Source organism: Mirounga leonina, unplaced genomic scaffold (genome assembly GCF_011800145.1).
Source record: "Mirounga leonina isolate KUSES-001 unplaced genomic scaffold, KU_Mleo_1.0 Mir_200, whole genome shotgun sequence".
Classification (NCBI taxonomy): Eukaryota; Metazoa; Chordata; class Mammalia; order Carnivora; family Phocidae; genus Mirounga; species Mirounga leonina.
This window is the reverse complement of record NW_023270503.1, coordinates 11992372-12017258: the sequence shown is the minus strand read 5'-3', so window position 1 is coordinate 12017258 and position 24887 is coordinate 11992372. Positions and strand designations below refer to the sequence as shown.

Genomic DNA, 24887 nt, shown 5'->3' with positions numbered 1-24887 from the left:
TTTCTCAGAGTCCATAGTCTCTCATGGTTCATCTCCCCCTCTGATTTCCCCCCCTTCATTTTTCCCTTCCTACTATCTTCTTTTTTTTTCTTTTTATTAACATACAATGTATTTTTTGTTTCAGAGGTACAGGTCTGTGATTCAACAGCCTTACACAATTCACAGCGCTCACCATAGCACATACCCTCCCCAATGTCTATCACCCAGGCACCCCATCCCTCCCACCCCCCACCACTCCAGCAACCCTCAGTTTGTTTCCTGAGATTAAGAATTCCTCATATCAGTGAGGTCATATGATACATGTCTTTGTCTGATTGACTTATTTCTCTCAGCATAACACCCTCCAGTTCCATCCACGTCGTTGCAAATGGCAAGATCTCATTCCTTTGATGGCTGCATAATATTCCATTGTATATATATACCACATCTTCTTTATCCATTCATCTTTTGATTGGACATCTTGGCTCTTTCCACAGTTTGGCTATTGTGGACATTGTTGCTATAAACATTGGGGTGCACGTACCCCTTTGGATCACTACATTTGTATCTTTGGGGTAAATACCCAGTAGTGCAATTGCTGGGTTGTACGGTAGCTCTACTTTCAACTTTTTGAGGAACATCCACACTGTTTTCCAGAGTGGCTGCACCAGCTTGCAGTATGGGGCCATTTTTATACCTTCTTTGGAGAAGTGTCTATTCAAGTCATGTGACTATTTTTAAATAAAGTTTTTTGTTGTTTTAAGATTTTTATACATGTGAAATGGTATATTACTTGAAGGTAGGCTGCGATGAATTAAAGATACATACTATAAATCCTAAAGAACCAATAAAAACAAAACAAAGAAACATAATTAATAGACACAATAAAGGAAGGAGATAAAGTGGAGTTATAAAAATAGTCCAAAAGAGGGCACCTGGGTGGCTCAGTAGGTTAAGAGTCTGCCTTCGGCTCGGGTCATGATCCCAGGGTCCTGGGATCGAGTCCTGCATCAGGATCCCTGCTCAGCGGGGGGTCTGCTTCTACCTCTCCCTCTGCCTGCCGCTCTGCCTACTTATGCTATCTCTCCGTCAAATAAATAAATAAAATCTTTTTTTATTTATTTTTATTTTTTTATTTTTTTAAGATTTTATTTATTTATTTGAGAGAGAGAATGAGATAGAGAGAGAGAGAACATGAGAAGGGGGAGGGTCAGAGGGAGAAGCAGACTCCCTGCCGAGCAGGGAGCCCGATTTGGGACTCAATCCCGGGACTCCAGGATCATGACCTGAGCCGAAGGCAGTGGCTTAACCAACTGAGCCACCCAGGCGCCCCAATAAAATCTTTTTTTAAAAAATAGTCCAAAAGAAGACAGAGAAGTAGGAAAAGGTAACAATGAGCACATAGGAAAAAGAGAAAACAGTGAAATGACAGAAAAATCAATTCCCATTAACACACACATTAAATGTGAATGGTCTAAAGACATAATTAAAAGACAATGAAGTATTGGATAAAAAAGTAAGACGCAATTATATGCCGCCCACATAAATGCATTTTACATATAAAGAAAACCAAAGATTCAAAGTAAAGAGATCACAAAAAAATGTATCATGCCAACACAAGTCTAAAGAAAGCAAAAGTGTCTAAAATAATAACAGAAAAAATAGGTTTCAGGGCAAGGAACATAACCAGGAAGTTCAGTAACAACAAACTGATCAATTCATGAAGAGGACTTTACCATCCTAATTTTTTTTTTTTTTAATTTGACAGAGAGAGAGACAGCGAAAGCAGGAATACAAGCAGGGGTAGTGGGAGAGGGAGAAGTAGGCTTCCCACGGAGCAGGGAACCTGATGCAGGGCTCGATCCCAGGACCCTGGGATCATAACCTGAGCCAAAGGCAGACACTTAACGACTGAGCCACCCAGGCGCCCCCTACCATCCTAAATTTTTTGCTCTCAATAACAGAATGGCAAAATATACAAAGCAAAAACTGATAAAATTAGAAGAAGAATACCCAATTATTATGAAAGATTTCAACAACCCTTTCTCCATAACTGACAGAATAAGCAGAAAGACAACTCTAAGGATAGAGATGAATGAAACAAAGGCCATACTCTGGGCCATAACACAACTCTCAAAACACTAACAGATTCTGAATCATATAAACTATGTCTTCTCATGACAATGGGATTAAATTAGAAATTAGTAACAGAGGGCGCCTGGGTGGCTCAGTTGGTTAAGCAACTGCCTTCGGCTCAGGTCATGATCCTGGAGTCCCTGGATCGAGTCCCACATCCAGCTCCCTGTTGGGCGGGGAGCCTGCTTCTCCCTCCGACTCTCCCCCTCTCATGTGCTCTCTCTCATTCTCTCTCTCTCAAATAAATAAATAAGATCTTTAAAAAAAAAAGAAAAGAAAAAGAAATTAGTAACAGAAAGACATTAGGAAAATCTCTCAAATTTTAAAATGAAACAACATCCTTTTAAATAATTTATAGGTCAATGACAAAAATCACAGGGTAACCTAGAAAATGTGTTGAACTGAAAGAAAGAAGAAACACAACAATCACAAATTATTTTTAAAAACTCAGTAAACTGGAAATTAAAAATGAATTTAAAAATTAAAATATAGACACTTTTGAATATTAAAAATGTTTGCTCTTGAAAAGCCTGAATGTACACTCTCTAGGAGGATGTTGCTAATGGAGGAGGATATACATGTGTGGGGTATAAGAGAAATCTCTGTACCTTCTGCTCAATTTTGCTGTGAACCTAAATATGCTCCAAAAAGTAGCCTATTTTTAAAAATCCCATTAAGGCAAGTCACATAAAGGGACAAAATTTTTGTACATATTTTACATGTATCTAAAAAAGGACTTGTAGGGGTGCCTGGGTGGCTCAGTTGGTTAAGCGTCTGCCTTCAGCTCAAGTCATGATCCTGGAGTCCTGGGATCGAGTCCCGCATCGGGCTCCCTGCTCAGCGGGGAGTCTGCTTCTCCCTCTGACCCTCCCCCATCTCATGCTCTCTCTCTCATTCTCTCTCTCTCTCAAATAAAAAAAATCTTAAAAAATCTTTTAAAAAAGATAAAAAAGGACTTGTAATCTAGACTATATATAGTACTCTTACAACTAAATAATAACTAAACAATAAAATTCTATTAAAACATGGCAATAAATTTCAATAGTTATAAAAAACAACAAAAGGGCAAATGTGCACAAGAATGATCAATATCAATAGTCATTTGGGTAATTGGAACATTGTTGGTGGGAATGCAAAACAGCACAGCCACTTTGAAAAACAGCTGGGCAGTTTCTTTCAAAGGTAAACACTTACTGTATGACCTAGTAATCTCACTCCTAAATAATCACCCAAGAGAAATTAAAACATGTATCTCCAAGCAACTACTCAAAGAAGCTTTATGCATGAGGGAAAACTGAAAACAATCCAAATGTCCATTCACTGGTGAAGGAAAAACTATAGTATATCTGGACAATGGAATACCACTCAGGTTTTTGTTTTGTTTTGTTTTGTTTTTAAAGGGAATGAACAGGGGCACCTGTATGGCTCAGTTGGTTAAGCATCTGCCTTCAGCTCAGGTCATGATCCCAGGGTCCTGGAATCGAGGCCCGCATCGGGCTCCCTGCTCGGGGGGAAGCCTGCTTCTCCCTCTCCCACTCCCCCTGCTTGTGTTCCCTCTCTCACTGTGTTTTTTAAAAATATATACATATTTTTTTAAAGGGAATGAACAACTGAAATACACAACAACACAGATGCTTCTCCAAAGTATTATGTGAAGTGAAGGAAGCCAAGCACATATAAATGTTACATATTCCATTTTTTCAAATTCTAGAAAGGCAGAAACAACAATAATATAAATTATGTTAGTCATTGCTGGTGCTCCAGGTGTGGGGAGGTAAGGGGCACAGGACGACTTTTGTTTTAAACAACTTCATTAAAATATAATTCACATAAATTTCACCAATTTAATGTATACAATTCAACGGTTTCTAGTATATTTACAGAGTTGTGCAACCATCACCACAATTAATTATAGAACATTTTCATCATCCCCAAAAAGAAATTCTGTGTACATAAGCAGTCATTCCCCAAATTTTCATAATCTCTCAATTCTAGGCAACCAATAATGTGCTTTCTGTATCTATGGATTTGCCTATTCTGGATAGTTCATATGAATGGAATCAACAACTTACAGCCTTTTGCAGCTGCTTTCTTTTATTTAGCGAGATGTTTCCAAGGTTCCTGTTGTAGCATTTATCACAACTTCATTTATTCATGGCCAAATAATATTCCATTGTATGGTTATACCACATTTTCTTTATCAGTTGGTAGATATTTGGGTTGTTTCCACTTTCTGGCTATTATGAATAGCACTGCTATAAATATTCACATACAAATTTCTGTGTAGACATATGTTTTCATTTTCATTGGTTACATGCCTAGGAGTAGAATTGCTGGGTCAATGGTAACTCCATATTTAATATTTTAAGGAATTGCCAAGCTGTTTTCCAGTGGTTGTACTATCTTAACATTCTCATAAATAACATACAAGAGTTCCAATTAGTCCACATCCTTATCAACATTTGTTATTATCTCTCTTCGTACACAGCCATTTTAGTGGGTGTGAATCAGAAAAGGGGACTTTTTACAGGGATAGAAACGCGCTGGGGGCGCCTGGGTGGCTCAGTCGTTAAGCGTCTGCCTTCAGCTCAGGTCATGATCCCAGGGTCCTGGGATCGAGCCCCGCATCGGGCTCCCTGCTCCGCGGGGAGCCTGCTTCTCCCTCTCCCACTCCCACTACTTGTGTTCCCTCTCTCACTGTATCTCTCTCTGTCAAATAAATAAAATCTTTAAAAAAAAAGAAACACTCTGTATTTTGATTGTGGTGGTAGTTACATAACTGCATCCATCTGACAAAACTAAAATTATATACCTAAAATTCATGAGTTTCATTATATGTAAATTATTTCTCAAAAAAGATTAATTTTCTGGGGTGCCTGGGTGGCTCAGTTGGTTAAGCGTCTGCCTTCGGCTCAGGTCATGATCCCAGGGTCCTGCGATGGAGCCCCGCATCAGGCTCCCTGCTCAGTGGGGAATCTGCTTCTCCCTCTCCCTCTGCCCCTCCCCCTGCTCATGCTCTCTCTCGCATGCTCTCTTTCAAATAAATAAAATCTTTAAAATAAATAAAATCTTTAAAAGAAAAGACGAATTTTTAAAGGCTTACTTTACAATAACGATACTTAGAAAATTATGAGTTTTCATTTTCACACCTAGGAATGTGTTATGATAAATGAACATAGATTTCTAAGACCACAACTTGTCCAATTCACTAAGACACCCACTTCTTCTTTACAATTCTACAGTAAAAAGCATTTAAGCTGTACTGATAATCATCAGCATCTCCATTACAAGTCTGTTTATTTGGGTCAGAATCATTAAGCTCACATGTAATTTAGTTGCTTCGTGTTACACCTTTGTTTTTATCTGATTCAAGATATCCGTCACTAACCCTTTTGATGTACTTTCAGGAGTTTATACCAAGTCCTGTAAAAGGGAACCAACATTTCTTTTCAACAGTTGATTTAATTTAAGGTGAATGTAACTTGAATAGACTACAGCTGTTTTTGTGACATACTCTATCCTGACAGCTTAAAATTTTAAATGTAGTTATATTGGATAATGGCTTTTCTATATATTGGTCCCCATACTGACTATTTTAATTGCTCTTCACCCTTAGACTAAACAACCAAGGACTGCAAATACAATGAAGACACTAAGACAACTAAAGATACTTTAGACTTTCAAAATGGAAGAAAATACAGAGAAATAGAGCTACTTTTTACATATTTCAATGAATACACAACAGTTTGATTTCTTCTGTAAGAGACGAAGCCTAGAAACACCTAGATCTGGTAAACATGTTTCTCTGTAATCATGGAGACAGTGAGGCCTAATGATTAAGAGGCCAAGCTTTAAAGTTCAAATTCCAGTTCTACCACCCATCAGCTATATGTCTTTATGCCAGCCAATTACCCTCTTTGAGCTTTAAGTCTCCTTACCTATCAAACCAGGTAATGGTACTCACCTTTGCAGACTAGCAGTAAAGTGATGATAATGTATATAATCAACCTAGAATTTCATCTGAAAAATATCAAGCATTATTATTCATTTATAAATTTACTTCCTTTCTTTTCTGTTCAGTACACTTCCCTCTCACTACAGCCCTCATAGGAAAAGCCCTTAATTGCAGGGTTCAAATGGGTATAAACCGAAAATACTCTTAGATCAATGTCTCAAATTCAACACCATGAGATCACAAAACTAAAAAACTAAAAAAGTAGCACTTCTAAAACAGGTATTCTCTCCTAGAACCAAAAACACTAAAGAAATTTAAGAGGAACAGAATGTATGTTTCCAGTCATAATTTACCTAAATCACAGGCTTAGCAAAATTTTGTAAAAACCTAAATGATTCCAAGTAGTAAAAGCCCCAATGATAAAGAGGTGTTATTAAAAAAAAAAAAAAAAAAATACACAAGGCAAACTGAGAAGTAATTAGAGCAGAAAACATTAGGGAGGCCCTAAATCTCATAATTTGGCCATTTAAAATGTCAATAAGCCTGTTTCCTCTGCAAAATACTGGTGATGACTATAAGCAAATGTCAGTTGGCCTACTTTTGGAAGGTTGCTGGTGTCTTGGCTGAACAGACTGTGTGTGTGTGTGTGTGTGTGTGCGCGTGTGTTTACAGGATTTACTTAACATTGAACTTTACAGAAAAAAAAAATTATAATAAACCCTTCTGGAGAAGTTAATCAAAATCTCTGAATTCACACAGCTGAAAAATCAAACAGCTCTTCTTTGAATGTGATAAAAACCACATTTACGTCATTTGAAAAGGATGAAACTGGTAGTTGTACCTTTTGAAAAATAATGAAAACGCGACACCTAGAAGCATGTGAAAATTTACAAAAATAAGCAAATGAAAAAAAAAGTTTAACAACTCTAGAATTATTCTGCTCATGTTTGTTTCTAGAAAAATAATTCTAACCATTCATATCATCAAAAAATAGCAACAACTGGTATTCTTGACTGCATGGGTGAGCTGTTTATAATATTATAAGTTTCAGAAACTACTTGGCATTTACACTCCAGTAGGAAAAAATGGGTTGGATCTTAGGGGTTTTTCTTAAACATTTTTTTTAAATTTTATTATGTTAATCACCATACATTACATCATTAGTTTTTGATGTAGTATTCCATGATTCATTATTTGCATATAATACCCAGTGCTCCATGCAGTATGTGCCCTCTTTAATACCCACCACCAGGCTTACTTTAAGATATTAAATTGTAAATTCCTTATTTAACAGGATGATAAATAATAGTACCTTTCTAGCAATAAGTAATAATAGAAATAATCTAGAAGAAATAAGCCAAGCTGGCTACCATTGTGGATGAGTACCAGAAATTAGGCTTGGAGACATTTAGGAAACTTTATCTCCAGAGTCCTTTTCTAGGACTAAGATCCTAGCTTATAAGAATTAGTTCTAAGACATTCTTAAATGAAGAAAATTCAGGTACTCAGTGCACTGGACTCCTAAGGATAATGAATAAGACTGAATCTGCATTTCTAAGAAATCTGATTCAAGTCTGAGACCAAAATGATCATCTTTCTCCATAACCAATAACGAAACAGCATGAGTATAAGGCTAATATAACTTCTAAATGAGTTACAAGCTCTATTAGAGTTAAAAACAGCATTATTCATTTGGTCACTGATAAATGATAAAAATACTTTATACAGGGCGCCTGGGTGGCTCAGATGGTTAAGCGTCTGCCTTCAGCTCAGGTCATGATCCCAGGGTCCTGGGATCGAGTCCCACATCGGGCTCCCTGCTCCTTGGGAGCCTGCTTCTCCCTCTGCCTCTCTCTCTCTCTCTCTCTCTCATGAATAAATAAATAAAATCTTTAAAAAAAAATACTCTATACAAAAGCAGAGTTCTGGTTTCTCTTCTGTCAAATACAGAATAAATTCATTTTGGGTCACTACTCATATTCCATATAATCAAGCAAGGAACTGCATAGGATGAGGTGATTAGTAAATTACTGTTCCTGTGATTCCAAAGAAATACACTGTAGTATGGGAAAGACCATAATAAAGGAGAAATTTCCAAAAAAAAACCTATGAAAATCAGAGGTTGGCAAGGAAAAATCAAGAAAATATAAAAAGAAAACAAATAACAAAAAATTAAATTCAACTTTAAAGGACAGTCATGATTTAAAGTTAGACATGGCTATAAAATATGCAAAGATTTTCTTTGCATGAAACTAAAGACATATAACCTAAAATCTGATAGATTTCACCAAATAACATGACAAATAGCAAACTATACATGAAGTATATAGGATACATATCCATAATAATATATCACTAATAATAATAAAGAGTTCAATCAATAAGAGCAAAGAGTACAAACAAGCATGGTATTAATTAGAATAAATAGCAAAAACATGAACATTTTCCATTCTCCCTAGCACTCAAAGACCAAAAATTACAAATGAAGAGGATTTTCCTCCATCAGATATGCAAAGACTAAAAAGATTCATAATAGCCAGTAGAGGACAGACTTGGAGAAAAAGGGAATTTTCATGTATAGATGTCAGTATACCCTCTCTGAGAAGCAACTTTACAACATTATCAAAATTTTACATGTATATATTCTTTGACCCAGTAATTCCCTTCTAAGAGTTATCCTAAGAAAATAATTCCTTATTTTTTTTTAAATATACACATATAGAAGTATGGAACAACATAACTTGTTACAGGAAAAAGTTAAAATTAATATAAATGTTTATACAAAGGAATGACACACACACCCAAGAGCCAGTACAGGCAGCACATGTAAAGAACATGAATCAGGCCCTGGACATAATACGACAAGTTAATTTCATGCATGTTAAGGGGAAAAGACAGGAAATGTATACTCTAAACTGTGAATACATGCTCAGTATCTGGAAGAAGGAAGAAAGGGAAGGAAAGAAGTAACCCAGGTTTATCTCTTATAACAAAGAACAGAGTGAATTTTCACTTTCTACTTTTAGTATTCCTTAAATTTTTATAATAAATATTTTAACTGGTTAGAATTATATGATCTTTATTTTATATGATCTTTATTTTAAGAAATTAAAAACATATTAAAGTGAAAGTGTTTTCTGATCCCAGTCCTTGGAAATAACCATTATTAGCACATAGTTTATAATCATATAAAATTTCAACTTGCACATTAACACATACATATATGTTTTATTTCACATGTGAGGTATTGAGATACTAAAAACCACAATGGCTACTGAGTGCAATGAATACAAAGAATTTGCTTTACTTGAAATAAGTTCTAGAAAGATTTGAAGGGTAATAAATAAGTTTTTATCTGATTTAAGAATACCAATTGACTGGTCATAGTTTTCTGAAGCACTGTCTAAAAAATTCTAAAAAGGTATAGGTTCGGGGCACCTGGGTGGCTCAGTTGTTAAGCGTCTGCCTTCAGCTCAGGTCATGATCCCAGGGTCCTGGGATCGAGCCCCACATCGGGCTCCCTGCTGTGCAGGAAGCCTGCTTCTCCCACTCCCACTCTGCCTGCTTGTATTCCCTCTCTCGCTGTGTCTCTCTTTGTCAAATAAATAAATAAAATCTTTAAAAATAAATAAATAAATAAAAAGGTATAGTTCATTAATAAAGTAATCGATTACTGATAGTGACCATGAAGAAGTAGGAAACCATAAACTATGCTGACACAAGTAAATGCCCATTTATACTATATTTAATGATGATCTTCTGTGGAATAAGATGCCATCCAAATCCTTCAGATTTTCATTTTTAATTAAAGGACAGACCTTCCACAGGAATACCTACAGAAAGGGAACTTGCTTTTCTTCCAGGTCATAATTTTCAAAAGATTACACCATTTAGCAAATTTCAACAAATATTTATTAATACCTTGTATCAAGTACTTGGTGAGGCACTAAAGATATGAAGACAGACTACAAACCTAGCAAGAGGTATGGGGCCCTCAGCTGGCTCAGTCGGTGGAGCATACGACTCTTGATCTCAGGGTTGTGAGTTTGAGCCCCACATTGGGTGTAGTGATTACTTAAAAATAATAAAATCTTTTAAAAAAAATCTAGCAAGAGGTAAATGAGCAACTAAAAAAAAGAAAGAGGGGCACCTGGGTGGCTCAGTCATTAAGCATCTGCCTTCGGCTCAGGTCATGATCCCAGGGTCCTGGGATCGAGCCCCGCATCGGGCTCTCTGCTCAGCAGAAAGCCTGCTTCTCCCTCTCCCACTCCCCCTGCTTGTGTTCCCTCTCTCGCTGTGTCTCTGTGTGTCAAAAAATAAATAAAATCTTTAAAAGATAATAATAATAAAATAAAATAAAAAAAAGAAAGAAAGAAGTCAGTAAGTCCTGGGGCACCTGGGTGGTGTTGATTCAGCATCCAACTCTTGGTTTCGGCTTGCCTGGGTCATGATCTCAGGGTCATGAGATCGAGCCCCCACATTGAGCCACAAGTCAGCTTCATGCTCTGTGTAGAGTTTGCTTGAGATTCTCTCTCCCTCTCCCTCTGCCCCTTCTCCCTGCACACACTCTCTCTCTCTCTCCCCCCCTCTAAAATAAATAAATAAATCTTTAAAAAAAAAAAAAGAAAACAGTAAGTCCTATGAGAGCACATACTATTAACACTGATTTTGGAGCAAAAAGGGTTAGAAGGACATGAGAATTCTAGAAAAGGAAATAGCAACGAAATGACCTTAAAGAGGATGGATCATTTGAGGAAATGAAAGTTCAGTAGAACTATCACAGAGGAGTACTATTAGGGTAAGGAAGGGGAAGATGGGGGGACACTGGTTAAGGATGACTGAAAATGATGCTGGAAAAACACACAGTGAGGGGATCAGTTCACAAAAGATCTAATGCACCTGGTATGCAACAGCTATACTAAATTTACTTATTAACTTTAACAGTTTATAGATTCTTTTGTATTTTCCATATACACAAATTATCAATGAATAAAGACAATTTTACATCCTTCATTCTAATATTTACACCTTTTATTTATTTTTCTTGCCTTATTGTAATGGCTAGGACCTGCACTGAAAGATAAATAGAAGTTATGGTAGAAGCCATCCCAAACTCAACAGGAAAGTAATGTATCACTATTGAGTATGATGTTAGCTATTATTATACTGAGAATGTTTCTTTCTATCCTAACTTGCTGAAAGTTTTTTAAGACTTTATTTATTTAGAGAGAGAGAGCTAAGAGAGGGAGAGGGAGAGGGAGAGAGAGAATCTCAAGCAGACTCTGTGCTGAGCAAGGAGCCTAAGGCGGAGCTCAATCTCACAACCCTAGATCATGACCTGAGCTGAAATCAAGAGTCAGACAACTGACTAAGCCACCCAAGCACCCTGCCGAAAGTTTTTTTAATCATAAATGACTACCAAATTTTATCAAAGGTTTTTTCCACTTCTAATAAAATGATCATATGGATTTTCTTTGTTTTATTAATTTGAATTACACTGATTGATTTTCAAATGTTAACCAGCCTTGTATTTCTGAAATATCCCTTACTTGGTCATGATATATAATTCTTTTTATATATCACTGGATTCTATTTGGTAATATTTATATGTAAATTACACCAAGAAAGAAAGAAAAGAGAGAGGGAGAGGAAGAGGGGAGCAGGCTGAGAGAGTGAGTGAGGTGTTGGGTATGAGAAGGTAAGATTAAGAAAAACGTGATAATAGAAAGAATTATTCAATAGAAGCATTAGTAATCCACATTGAGACAATCTCCCAAAAAGGACATGAAAGGAATTATTTTTTTTAATTAATCATTAATCATTCTGGGGGGGTCTAAGAGCCAAATCATATAAGTACCAGAAAAAGAGAACAAAGAAAACTTAGAAGAAATCATCAAAAAATTAAGAAATTTTCTCAAAACTACACTACTTGCAGGGGCGCCTGGGTGGCTCAGTCGTTAAGCATCTGCCTTTGGCTCAGGTCATGATCCCAGGGTCCTGGGATTGAGCCCCACATAGGGCTCCCTGCTCAGCAGGAAGCCTGCTTCTCCCTCTCCCACTCCCCCTGCTTTGTTCCCTCTCTTGCTGTGTCTCTCTCTCTCTCTCTGTCAAATAAATAAATAAATAAAATCTTAAAAAAAAAAAAAAACCCTACACTACTTGCATTCTCACATTGAAGGGGCCCAGGACAATGTATGAACTAATAAAAAACAATGTAAAGTTTCAGAACACTAGGAACAAAGACCAACATTCTACTAACTCCCAGAGAGGAAAAACAAGCCGTAGAACAAAGAAAAAGGTATCAAAATGGCTTCAGACTCTTCAATCATAACACTAGATCAATGCCTTCAAAATTCTCAAATAACATCATTTACAAACAAGTATTTGTTACCCAGCCAAATTACCAAACAAGAATTAAGAAAGAATAAAGACATCTTCAGACAAACAAAATTTACCACACATCCTTTTTCAGGAAGCTACTAAAAGACTTACTCCATCAAAATGATCACACAAAGCAAATTGGGCAAAAGAGAGGGATGGGGTGTTCTATTTTCCATTACAAATTTTATGTTATCAGTCACATGTAGGACTTCAGTAAAAACAAATCTAAAAAATTAATCAGATACAACAAAAGTGACATATATGTAACTTTTGAATAAAAGAACATTTAGCTATGTGAAATATTTCAAATCTAATATTTTTAGAAGTATATTAGAGAGAAATCTTTTTTAATTAGACAAAATAAATTAAATATACTCAAATTCTACTAGTAATATTAACCTTTATAGCTTTATACTCTCTCATGAAGTATTTCTGCCCAAAGTAAAAGTTGAGAAAAGTTGAACATTAATAAATGGCATAAACAAAAGAGCTTCATAAATGAACTGAAGGGAGAAAAATCGGCCTCTGTGAATCACATACAAAAGAAACAAAGACATAGCAAAGTCTTTTAATAAAAAAGTTGTTCTTGAGTCCAACCATCCAAAGAGAAAGCTGGTTATTCCATAAACCTTCTGGAAAAAGATGTTCCACAATCTTCCTCCTTAAAGGATTTCACCAAAACTCAAATGCAACAAAAAACAGAGCAAGAGAGAGTGAGAGAGAGAGCGAAGGAGAGACAGCTGGACTTTGGATATACCATATAGTCCAATAACAAGGAGAAAAGTCTCTACATGACTGCAGGATGTTATTGCCTTGTTACCTTCACCCTTCCATTTCAATTAAGCAGACTTAACCACTAAAATAATCCCTGACATTACTTATGCATATGGTTAGTGCATAATGCACATGGTAGTAAGTTTTAACAAACAGCATTCTTACCAATTTAGAGAATTAACTGCTCAGTGAAGGAAGATTACCCAACTTCTGGAAAAACTTTAAAATATAATAGAATTAAAATATTTTAAGATCCTCTTTTTTAAAAGATTTTAAAGTATGCAAAAAAGATCTAATTGACTGTGTTTTTATTGCTCGTGCAAAAAAACATTACTGAGTGAACACAGGCAAGTTAATGAGAAAACACAACAGAAAGCTCAGATCATTAAAGAGCCAGGAGTTATTCAGGGACCCAAATAGCAGGTTTAATTTAAACATTTATTTGATTTTTTTAAAATAAAAACAAAACATACGTAATATTTAAATACAACATTAAGCATTAAGAAGTATTCATTTTTAAAGCAGAGATCGAAGGTCAAAAGCCCAATACTGTACTTCTGACATCACTGGAAATGCAGACAGCAGACTCCTCTATGAGCGAGATAATGGTGAAAACCAAGCTCTCCAAGGCGAAGAGCAAAGACATGAGAACAACAGAGACCTGGGGAATACCCACAGAAGAAAGCTAAGCCAGAAACATAACAAAAGCAGCACAGTCAGCAAGGAAGGGATCTGGGAAGAGTAATGCCAAGCAAACCAAGAGAGAAGAAGGCTTCAAGAAAGAGCCAGCAAAGTCAGAGGCTAAATCGAGATCAAAGAGGATGAAGATAAATCAAAACCACAGTAGAATGTGAATGGCCATATTGAATTGGTTAAGATTACCTATTTCCATCTCAACTGACAGAACAAGAGTTTATCTTGTGGGGAGGAAGGGAAGGGCATGGACACTTGGAGGAAAATAGACTTTAGTTATCATTCTTGCTGTCGGTAGTCCAGGACCAATAAAAGAGAAACTCCTGAATGATTTGTTTCTTCTTAAGGGCTACACTCACCAAACTGTGGAGCAGGCAAGATTCTAGCCGCTCGAATGGGGCCATGTCGGACAGAAAAGAGCTCCTGTGCTTCCCCACTGATCTGCATGAGAAGACAAAAAATTTCAGTAAATGAAAATGCAGGTCAGAACATGATTTTAAGAAAATAAGATCTCCTAAATTTTGTCACAATTTTTCGTCTGAAATATAAGATATGCACACACACACACAGACACACACATTTATGGTTGTTCATACACATTAAGTAATATTCATGTTTAAATTACCACAAATAGAGCACACACTTGATATAAATAGGAAAATGAATGATCTGTTCTTAAAATCTATAATTCTTATCTTTAATAAACTACTCTGCTCAGTTCCTGCATGATTGCCTTTCATTTTAGAGCAAAGCAACTATGATTTTTAAAATGAGTATGAAGTTTTCCATGTAAGAAAAAGGTAAATATTCTTAGTATTGTGAAAAGCAGAACTTAAATGTGGTACTAACTTTCATAAATATGTTGTAAATGAGAAAAAGCAAAACATATTGCAAAGAACACTGCAGTAAATGTGAATAACCTGTGTACCCTGTCAGGGTCCTGCAACTACCTACCTGTTAACCACCTTGAATAAATCATTTAACATCTATAAATCTATATATTTTTTCTTTTTAAAATATATTTTGAATGAAAATTGTATTTATTTAAGGTGTATGACATGATGATTTAACATACATACATGATAAAATTATCACTGCAGCCATCTCCTCAGTTACCTTGTTTGTATGATGAGAGCACCAGTTTTCCAGTATTCAATACAGTGTTATTAACTACAGCCATCATGCATGAACATTAGATCCCTAGACCTACTCATCCCACATAACTGCAACTCTGTACCCTGTGACCAACATCTCCCCACTTCCCCCACCTCCCCTCAGCCTGTATTTTTTGTTTTGTTTTTTTATTCTTATGTTAATCCCCATACATTACATCATTAGTTTTAGATGTAGTGTTCCATGATTCATTGTTTGTGCATAACACCCAGTGCTCCATGCAGAATGTGCCCTCCTCAATACCCACCACCAGGCTAACCCATGCTCCCACCCCCCTCCCCTCTAGAACCCTCAGTTTGTTTTTCAGAGTCCATCGTCTCTCATGGTTCGTCTACCCCTCCGATTTCCCCCGCTTCATTCTTCCCCTCCTGCTACCTTCTTCTTCTTCTTCTTCTTTTTTTTTTTCTTAACCCTCAGCCTGTATTCTTTTGCATTTATAAACTGAAAAGGTAAAGGAGCTAAAGGACCTCAAAGATACTTGTAATTTCAATATTCTTTTTTTTTAAGATTTTATTTATTTATTTGACAGAAAGAAGCACAGCGAGAGAGGGAACACAAGCAGGGGGAGTGGGAGAGGGAGAAGCAGGCTTCTTGCCAAGCAGGGAGCCCAATGTGGGGCTCGATCCCAGGTCCTGGAGATCATGACCTGAGCTGAAGGCAGCCACTTAAGTGACTGAGCCACCCAGGCGCCCCAATTTCAATATTCTCTGAACTACAAAAGTAATATGTAAGCATCTTTAAATGTCATCATTTTTATTATACACCCAGATCAAACACCACGTGAATGTTCATTTTGAGTCATATCAGATTTATTCCTCACATATAAAGAGTACCGTAGTCTATTAGTCCAAAGGTAAAAGGGATATGGCAATATATGTGTTGAGTGTGAAAACAATCGCTTTTCAAAACTAGTGGCTCAAGGAAACATTCTGCTGCTACCTTTAGTATTGAGCAGATTAAATTAGAATTAGTTAAGAAAGGCTTTCCAGACCGCTTTAAGTGGTAATGTAGTTCACAATACATTTTCATAATTCTCAAGTTTTTGACGGAATATGTAATATCAGACAGGGAAAATGGCAAAAAAGATAAAACTAGTTATAAATACCCAAGAACTGACAACAGATATAATAAACAGTCAACAGAGGAAACATGCTGATGGTAGTTTTTTAATAGGCCTGCCAAACAAGCAGTTTAGAATATCAACAATACAAGATAAATGGCTTCTAAAGCTTTCAATATTAAACTGTATATTTGCAGAGCTGTCTTTAAGATTAACTGCTTGTTCAGATCTTCAGCTTTTCTTCAATCTGTATTTAAGAGCTGCAAATCACAAATATTTTGTTTCTTATAAATGTTAAATTATGATGATACCTAAAGACACATCACAGTCATTTGGCTTATACACATTATTACAACTCATTCACGGGCCACAGTGGCAAATCCTTCTGGAACACTTGGGATGCAGAAGATTTGAGGAATGCGAGGCTCTTCACACTAATTGTGCAACAACAGCACCACCTATCACCGGTTAAACATACCAAAGCCATACACTCAGGAGAGCCAAAGATAAGAACTGGGCTCTCTACAAATTCCTTGGCGAACATTAATTTTCCACATGAAAAACATGGCAATTAGATACTGTAGCTCTTAAGTCTACAGTTTACGTTTAGAGAACAGAACTTAAAATCTAGAAAAAGTCTTAAAAGGTCACTTTGTTCAACCTCCCACCCAGTACAGGAATCATACATTCTCTGAAATCTAAAAATCATAATCTCTTTGATCTTACCCACACTTGTACTGAAAGGTATATCACTGATGTAATCCAATTACATTATGGAGTTATTATTGGCTATCTCCATGAAAATGGAGATATAAGAATGGATAAATTATATTCTTCTTCAATATACATACTATTCTATTAACAAGGAAATAAAAAATAAATTATAAAACAATACTGTAGAACTTGCACTGAAATTGTAATTCAGAGCAACGAAAAACACTTCTCACTATGACAAATGTAAGTTCATACCTATAACAAATCATAGTATTCTGACACAAAATCTGCTCTGTACTATTATTGCCATATGCCACAGGTCTAGCATTTAGCTTTTGGTTCTATAAAATAACGTTAAATAATTAAAGTTAAAAAAAGTCTAATATTTAATTGAGCTATGTACTAAATTACACTAAATAATAAAGAATAAGGCAAACTTGTCTTGGCATTCTCACAATATGATAAACATTTGTTAACCCTGGATTTAATGCACAAGAGCTTACTCTGACATCGAAAAACATTTTGAAATCAGAACACACCATGCTCCTCAGCGTAACAGCTTTCAAAACAGACCTAAATGCTCTATTCTATTCCTAGCTTCTACTCTATTTTTTAATTTAATCCTTTTTTTAAATTTTATTTTGTTATTATGTTACGTTAGCCACCATACAATACATCATTAGTTCTACTCGAAATCCCTCTTTAAATGTACAGCAACAGGTAAGAAAGAACATTAGGAATGATTACAAAATGCATCCTACGTTTGTTACCCATCATTTATTACCTCTAAGTTAAATCCCAGAATCTTTCATTATAACATAAGGGAAGGGAGGGATGAAGAAATGTCCTGTCGCCATAGATATTTATGAATATGCTAAAAAGATTGTTAGAAGCCTAATTCTTTTTTTATTTTTTTATTTTTTTTAATTTTTTATTGTTATGTTAATCCCCATACATTACATCATTAGTTTTAGATGTAGTGTTCCATGATTCATTGTTTGTGCATAACACCCAGTGCTCCATGCAGAATGTGCCCTCTTTAATACCCATCACCAGGCTAACCCATCCTCCCACCCCCCTCCCCTCTAGAACCCTGTTTGTTTTTCAGAGTCCATTGTCTCTCATGGTTCGTCTCCCCCTCCGATTCCCCCCCTAGAATTCTAAAGTATCCTAAGTGAGTCGCAAATGTCAAACTTCCGAGAGGAGAGAACTCTCCAAACTGTGTGTGCAACTGCTACATTGGAATACTATTTCAGAACAGAAGTGCCAACAAAGTATATACAGATAAAGACGTGATGTGTGCACATTTTAGAAAGAACACAAGATGGATAAGTCCTTACAGGCTCAGCTTTAGCTGCCGCTTTCAATTGCCTCTAATAATTTTATACAGTATGTTCACTGGTAATTCTGCTCTCAAATAAATGAGTGTCAAAACTGATTAACTTTTTTAAAGGCTTTCACAGTGATTTTTACATCTCTTAAAAAAGAGCTCGTTGAAAATGACAAAAAAAAAATCTCAGAGATGAGGATTTTATATATCCTGACAAGAATTACCAGGAGCTGTAAGTTCATTTTTAAACCAAAAATAATAATAAATACAAGGGCAGAACTACAAGGAAGGAGTGTACCAAGCAATGTTCCAACTTCCTGGCAACGGTGGTAACTTGGGGAGAGGAGCAAACAGGGAGGAAACCTCTCCAACAGTTCCTCATGGGTCTCTGCCTTTGTTCTTACTGGCATTTTAATTTCTGATGACAGACTTTTGTTGTTTGGAGCATAAACCGGACGTACCAGTTTGGAGGCACAATAAGGAGAACAAAGAATGATTTGTTCACACTGTAGGAAAAAAATCTTTTCCAACCATAGAAAATAGCTTTCGCATGGTGAAAATATGCAAATTACATACCAAACCAAAAAAGTGGGGGGGAAGTACAAGTTTAGAATCTCACAACTCAATCTACGGCAAAAGGAAATTATAACAGCCGAGACAATAATACACACAGAGAAAGGGCTATAAAAGTTGTGGGAGAGCTTTATAACTACTGTTAAGAGAATTCTAAAAGCAAATGAAGGTCATCTAGCCCTCAGAACCAAACTTGTCTCTGAAATAAGCGATGACTTTTCAAAGGTATCTGACTACAAAATAGAAAAGTCAATCAAATACCAACAACAACAATAATAATGCTCTATAATGACTCGGAATCAAGACAAGAGTACATATTTACACCCCCAACTCCCCTTTTAGATACTGGCCAAATTGAAGAACTGTGTCTGCAGTTGATTCTTTTTAGCAAAGTTTGTTGAAAATAACAGACAAAGAAATAACACATAAATCATACATATATGTGCAGCTTAATGAATTTTCCATGTTAATATACCTCTGTTACCAGCACAATCATCAAGAAATAGAACATGATAGATACTCAGAAGGTCCCTCCACTCTCCTTCCCAGTCACAAACCCAACTCAAGAATGACCATAACCACTAAAACATTACACATAAGTTTTACTTGTTCAATTTTATGCAAAAAGAATCACACGGTATGCACTCTTTCGTGAATGGCTTCTTGTGCACAATATATGTGCACAAAATTCATTTGTATTGTTGCATATGACTGTATTTTTTTTCTTTTTTTTATTGTATTTTTTTTAATCCCTGTTGCTATACAGATTTCCATTGCATGAAAAATACTACAACTTATCCATTTTACTGTTGGTGGACTTCTGGGTTGTTTCTAGTTTTTGCTCTTAAGATGTCAGGAGAAATTGCAAAAAAACTTTCAAGTGAGGAAAGAATTACTCTATGTCCTTTCAATGGATTACCAAGCGTGTCTAGTGGACCCTTTGGAGTTATTTGATTCTATAGACATCTGCACCTTTGTTTTGACTGGGTCATTTTGCAATACTGTAAGTTATAGAAAACCAATAGTAATGCTACTGCCTCTTGTCCACAGAAATGCAAATGAATTTTGTCTGGAAGAGATAAAACTCAATTGCTCTCTATAAAAGAGATGATTCTAGGCAGTACATTTTAGTTTCAATAGTATATTAACCAAGTTTGCATCTCATAACAAGTTCATTTCAGTATTCCCCTAATTGCCCAAATCAGTTCTTAAGATTCTGCTTTGATCCAGCTGTAACAACTTGCCAAATAATACCTCATTTATTAATGAGTTAAATAAAATCAATGACATGTGTCCATTTTACAGTTGTTTGAGAGCCATGATTTTACCATTTTTAAAATAACATTGTAAAGAACACTGCTACGAATATTCTTGCACATTTCGTTTAGCGAACACACATATGTATTTCTTCTGGGTATGTGTTGACTAGTACAATTGCTCCTATGTTAGGCATATGCGCACATTTTGTACATTTCAACAAAATAGTTTTCTACAGTGATTGTACAAATTCACACTTCCACCAGCAATGTGAAAGAGTTCTACCTGCTCCAAATCCTCACCGACGGTTTGTATCAGCCATTCTGGTGGGTGTTCAATGGGACCATCACTGTGGTTTTAATTTGCATTTTCTTCACGACTGAGATTTAGCGAATGCCTTTTCATTTGCTTACTGGAATTCTGTAGTTATACTATTCCATGAATGACGGTTAAAGTCTCCTGCCCACTACAGTTGCCTGCTGCTAAGGGATTATGGATTTAAATCTATTATGCACAGTGAATGAAACGCAGATCAGTCTCCTCTGAAAAGCAATGCTGCCTCAAACTATATAAACAGTCTTTTTATAGTGGCCCTCCATCAAGGCAAATGATGTAAGACTTTTGTGCTGAAGGACCTTCGATTTCCAGATGTATATATGATAAACAGTTCAGAATATGAATGAGATTCAAGAACTCATTTCAAGAAAAAGGTAGAACTTTTTGTACCTAATCGAATTCATATCTTAATTCCAAATCCAGTAATGAGCAACCTTTCCCCCAAACTAAGGTATGATGGTTTAGTTATAGCAACATGATATCCATCTCTTGAAGTGGAAAATACTGATTTGTAAAAATTCATACAAACATTCAGAGCAGATTCAGTCCCTGTTTAAGATAGGAAACATACAAAAATTACTATATCTTTCCCTATAACTCAAGTCAGCTCAAACAAAAGATAATGATTAGTAGTTTTTTTCTTGATAAAATACTGAAACAAGTTTTCACCTTTAAAATAAAAAAATTAAAAAGAGGTATTAATTTGCCTGTTTTTTTCAAAATGGCTACAGCATATATAGCAGATGATTTCCAGGCTAGAAATACGAATTGAAAACCAAGATACCAGACATGAAAGACAACAGAAGAAAAAGTATTCCCCGTGTTTATCTCATGCATATCCTGACTTTCAATCAAAAATATCTTTCATGTCAGAGTGCTCCAGACTAGTAATGGCTCTGTTCCACCTAGGAAGTCTGGGAGTAAAAGCAGCCAACAGGGGGGACCCTGGAAGTTTTATTCTTTTCCCAAAATCATGGCCTATGGCAACAATGCCAAGAACATAACAATAAGCCAGGATCATCAGTGACAAATATCACACATCAACAACATCAAATATTCCAACAGTTTATTTTAGTAGAAAATTTAGTAGGAAATAATTTACTAACTATACAAATTTGCTAACTCTGAGTCTGGCTTTAAAATAACGGGTGACGATACATCTACCTAACAAGGCAACTGTGATGACTAAATTGTATATTTAAAAGATGCAACATAGGGGCGCCTGGGTGGCTCAGTCGTTAAGCGTCTGCCTTTGGCTCAGGTCATGATCCCAGGGTCCTGGGATCGAGCCCCGCATCGGGCTCCCTGCTCAGCGAGAGGCCTACTTCTCCCTCTCCCACTCCCCCTGCTTGTGTTCCCTCTCTCGCTGTCTCTCTCTCTGTCAAATAAATAAACAAAATCTTTAAAAAAAAAAAAAAAAGATGCAATATAAAACACAGTTAAATCAAGAAGATGCCTGTTGAATGAATGGATGAATAAATGATGGGGTCTGTATCAATCTCATTATTCAATCTTGATGGTATTCAGCATAAACTGGACTTACCCCCACTGTTCTCAAAGCGTGTTATTAACATGTCATGTCTGGAAATGTGTTATAATACCGTATTATAAACACACATTTGCTACAACTCATACTTGAGCCCACCGGTATATTACATCCCATGTTTTACAGCTCTCAGTACAAGGACTCTTACCAGGGTGGGAAGGGGGATATCATCTCTGCTGCAGTTTTTATCACACTAGTCTTCACACTTCTACTCAAGATCAAGGCAGTCTCCACCCTCTCTGGCAAATACCCCACTCATTCCAACCCTTATGTGTTTATATGATGTTTTTACCTGCGACAGGTTTTCTTACCAGCTGTGATGTAAAAACAGCCCATTTAAATATGCAAATGTAGAGCTAGCAATCTTTCTAATTGTTCCACATGCACTAACCAGACAGACATAACTGAAATGAAGTTCCTTAAAAAAGAGCATTTCACTAGTTTTAAACTTAAAAGGTAACACCAATTAAAAAAAAATTTTAATTAGGGAAAAAATGCAAACTGTAGACTTAGTTATTAATAATTTATCAATATTGGTTCATTAGTTTTAACAAAAGAACCTTACTAAGGCAAGATGTTAACAGGGACAAATGGGGTGGTGAGGGGAAACAGGAATTCTCTGTACCTTCTACTTAATTTTTATGTAAATGTATAAAAAATAAAGTCTATTAATTTTTATTTATATAGATATGGATACAGATATGGAAAAATGTGGAAATGCCACAAATAAAGTGTAACCTTCCCTGATAACTCCCCCAAAAATAAGGATAAAAGGTAAAAATACAGTGAGAATGAAGAAGTGATGAGGTCTAATACTAAGGAATTCAGTTCTTAAACAAAAGGAACTCACTTAGCCAATTGAAATGTACAAGTGTAGTTACCACTTGGCTAATTGTTACGTATGTGCTAACCATACAGACCACACAACTGAGCTGATGATGAAATTCTTTAAAAAGAAGATTGCTTCATGACTGTTTAACTTAAAAAGTCACAATAATTTTTTTTAATTAGGGAGGAAAGGTAAAAATATAAAGGGAGATAGGGAAAGAAGTGAGAAATATCATCTTATACTGAAGTATTCAACTAAGAAGCAACAAAAGGACTGCACCAGCTACATGAGTGACTATTACAACTTCAAAGCAATCTCCAATAAGAGCTGATAGTCTCTCTCCAGAATCACCCTGTGAGTCAATTTGATGATATATTTTCATTTTAGATCTGAGGACACAAAGAACAATATTCCCTCAAAATGACCGGACCAGACAGGCATGAGATCTCCTATTAATATACTGTATTCAAAACCATTTTTAAATTCAGGCCTTTTTTTTCACTAACAAGTCATTGCCAGGGCGTTATTTTATGTGTCACAGCTCTGTTCCAACAATTTCAAAAAGTTTAGATAGCACAGTTTGAAGAAAGGATTCCTAATAGTAAAAAATCATTCTTTTGAAAGCTCCTAACATTAGGAGGAAGACCGGGACAAGGTTTTTGTTTTATTTTTGCCTAACTAACCACAAATGATTCAGTTAATGTCAGAGTGTCAGTATCTCTGTAACCTACTCTGTATGCCATCAAGAAAAAAATGCAAACCACAAAAACCACCTAAAACACATATTTTTGAGGACTAACAACTTATAGAGCAGATATTTGCTAACCACATAAAGCAGACAGCCACCGAGTCTGTATTTTGGTCTTGACACTAAATTCAAAATACAAAACTGGAGGCAAGAAGGAAGTGAGTGAGTTTCAAGAACAATAAGAAAACCACAGAACACAAATAATGAGTGGAACTTGTAATCATATTTTCATACTTCCAAATTTTCGCACACATGGAGAGGAGTATTTTTAGGGCGACTTTCACCTTTCCCCTTCAGCCTGATTTTTGAAAGGAAGATCAAAAGAAGGCCGGTTAAACTCACACGTTCCTTTGGTTACGCAACACAGGTTTAGACATTACACTTCAAAACCCCAGCCTTTACTTCGGCACCACCAGTCCAAATGCCACTCCGAGCTTTGAAGCGGCCCTAATGGTATCTTCCATGTGCAAGTAACACTTCGGTAGTCAAAAAGATCTTACTCGGGGTAGATGTTAATGTAAAACCACTCAGACTACACAGACGCACACGCCTGGAGGCAGACTGGAAGGTGTTCAGAAGTCAAGGTAACACCATGACAGAGAGTGTCAGCCTAGCAGCCGTCATAAACACTTCACCATCACTCACCCACAGACTGGACTCCCTTTGACTTGTTATTTTATTTTGTGCAGAATACATGTCCAATTGGAAAGAGAGAGAAAACAGTGCTACAGATAAGCCAGTTTGGGCTTACAGCCTTTTTCCACTTCTAAAAGGCTGAGTTTGTCATATTTTATTGGTCTTGTAAACCTATCCTGATATAATCTGTGGACTGAAGATAGTTTTGCAATGGATATCTAGCCAAAGAGAAACATTATATTAAATAGAAGCCTAAGGTTTTTTGTCTGTAAAGTAGATATCATACGAACTTGTAAGATTGACAAGATGATAAAAAAATGACTGACACACCAATGGTAGCAGGAAGTAGAGCAACGAGAACTCTCAGATATTGCAGATGGAAGCGTATAATGATACAACCTCTCTGAAAAACTGTTTTTTTTTTTTTAAAGATTTTATTTTTTATTTATTTGACACAGAGAGAGAGAGAGCACAAGCAGGAGGAGTAGCAGGTAGAGGGAGAGAGAGAAGCAGGCTCCTCAGTGAGCAGGGAGCCCGACACGGGGCTCGATCCCAGGACCCTGGGACATGACCTGAGCCAAAGGCAGACGCTTAACTGACTGACCCACCCAGGCGCCCCTACTACTGACCTTCTGATGATATGTCAGAAGGATGATCATCTGGTTCTGGACCACAGTTGAATGTGGGTAACTGAAATCATGGAAAGTTAAACCACAGATGAAGGGGGACTACTGATGTGGAATGCTGATAGTGGAGAGGTTGTGAGT

General features: G+C 36.3%; 1 protein-coding gene across 10 annotated transcripts in view; it reads right to left on the bottom strand.

Moving 5' to 3' along the window:
* The window catches only part of BCAS3 (BCAS3 microtubule associated cell migration factor), a 598224-nt gene that overhangs the window by 531451 nt on the left and 41886 nt on the right, over positions 1 to 24887 (bottom strand). For all 10 annotated transcript variants that reach the window (XM_035026671.1, XM_035026672.1, XM_035026670.1 and 7 more), the window contains exon 6: positions 14278 to 14359. In XM_035026671.1, the coding sequence (XP_034882562.1) occupies positions 14278 to 14359 (82 nt within the window). The remainder of the gene's footprint in view (positions 1 to 14277; positions 14360 to 24887) is intronic.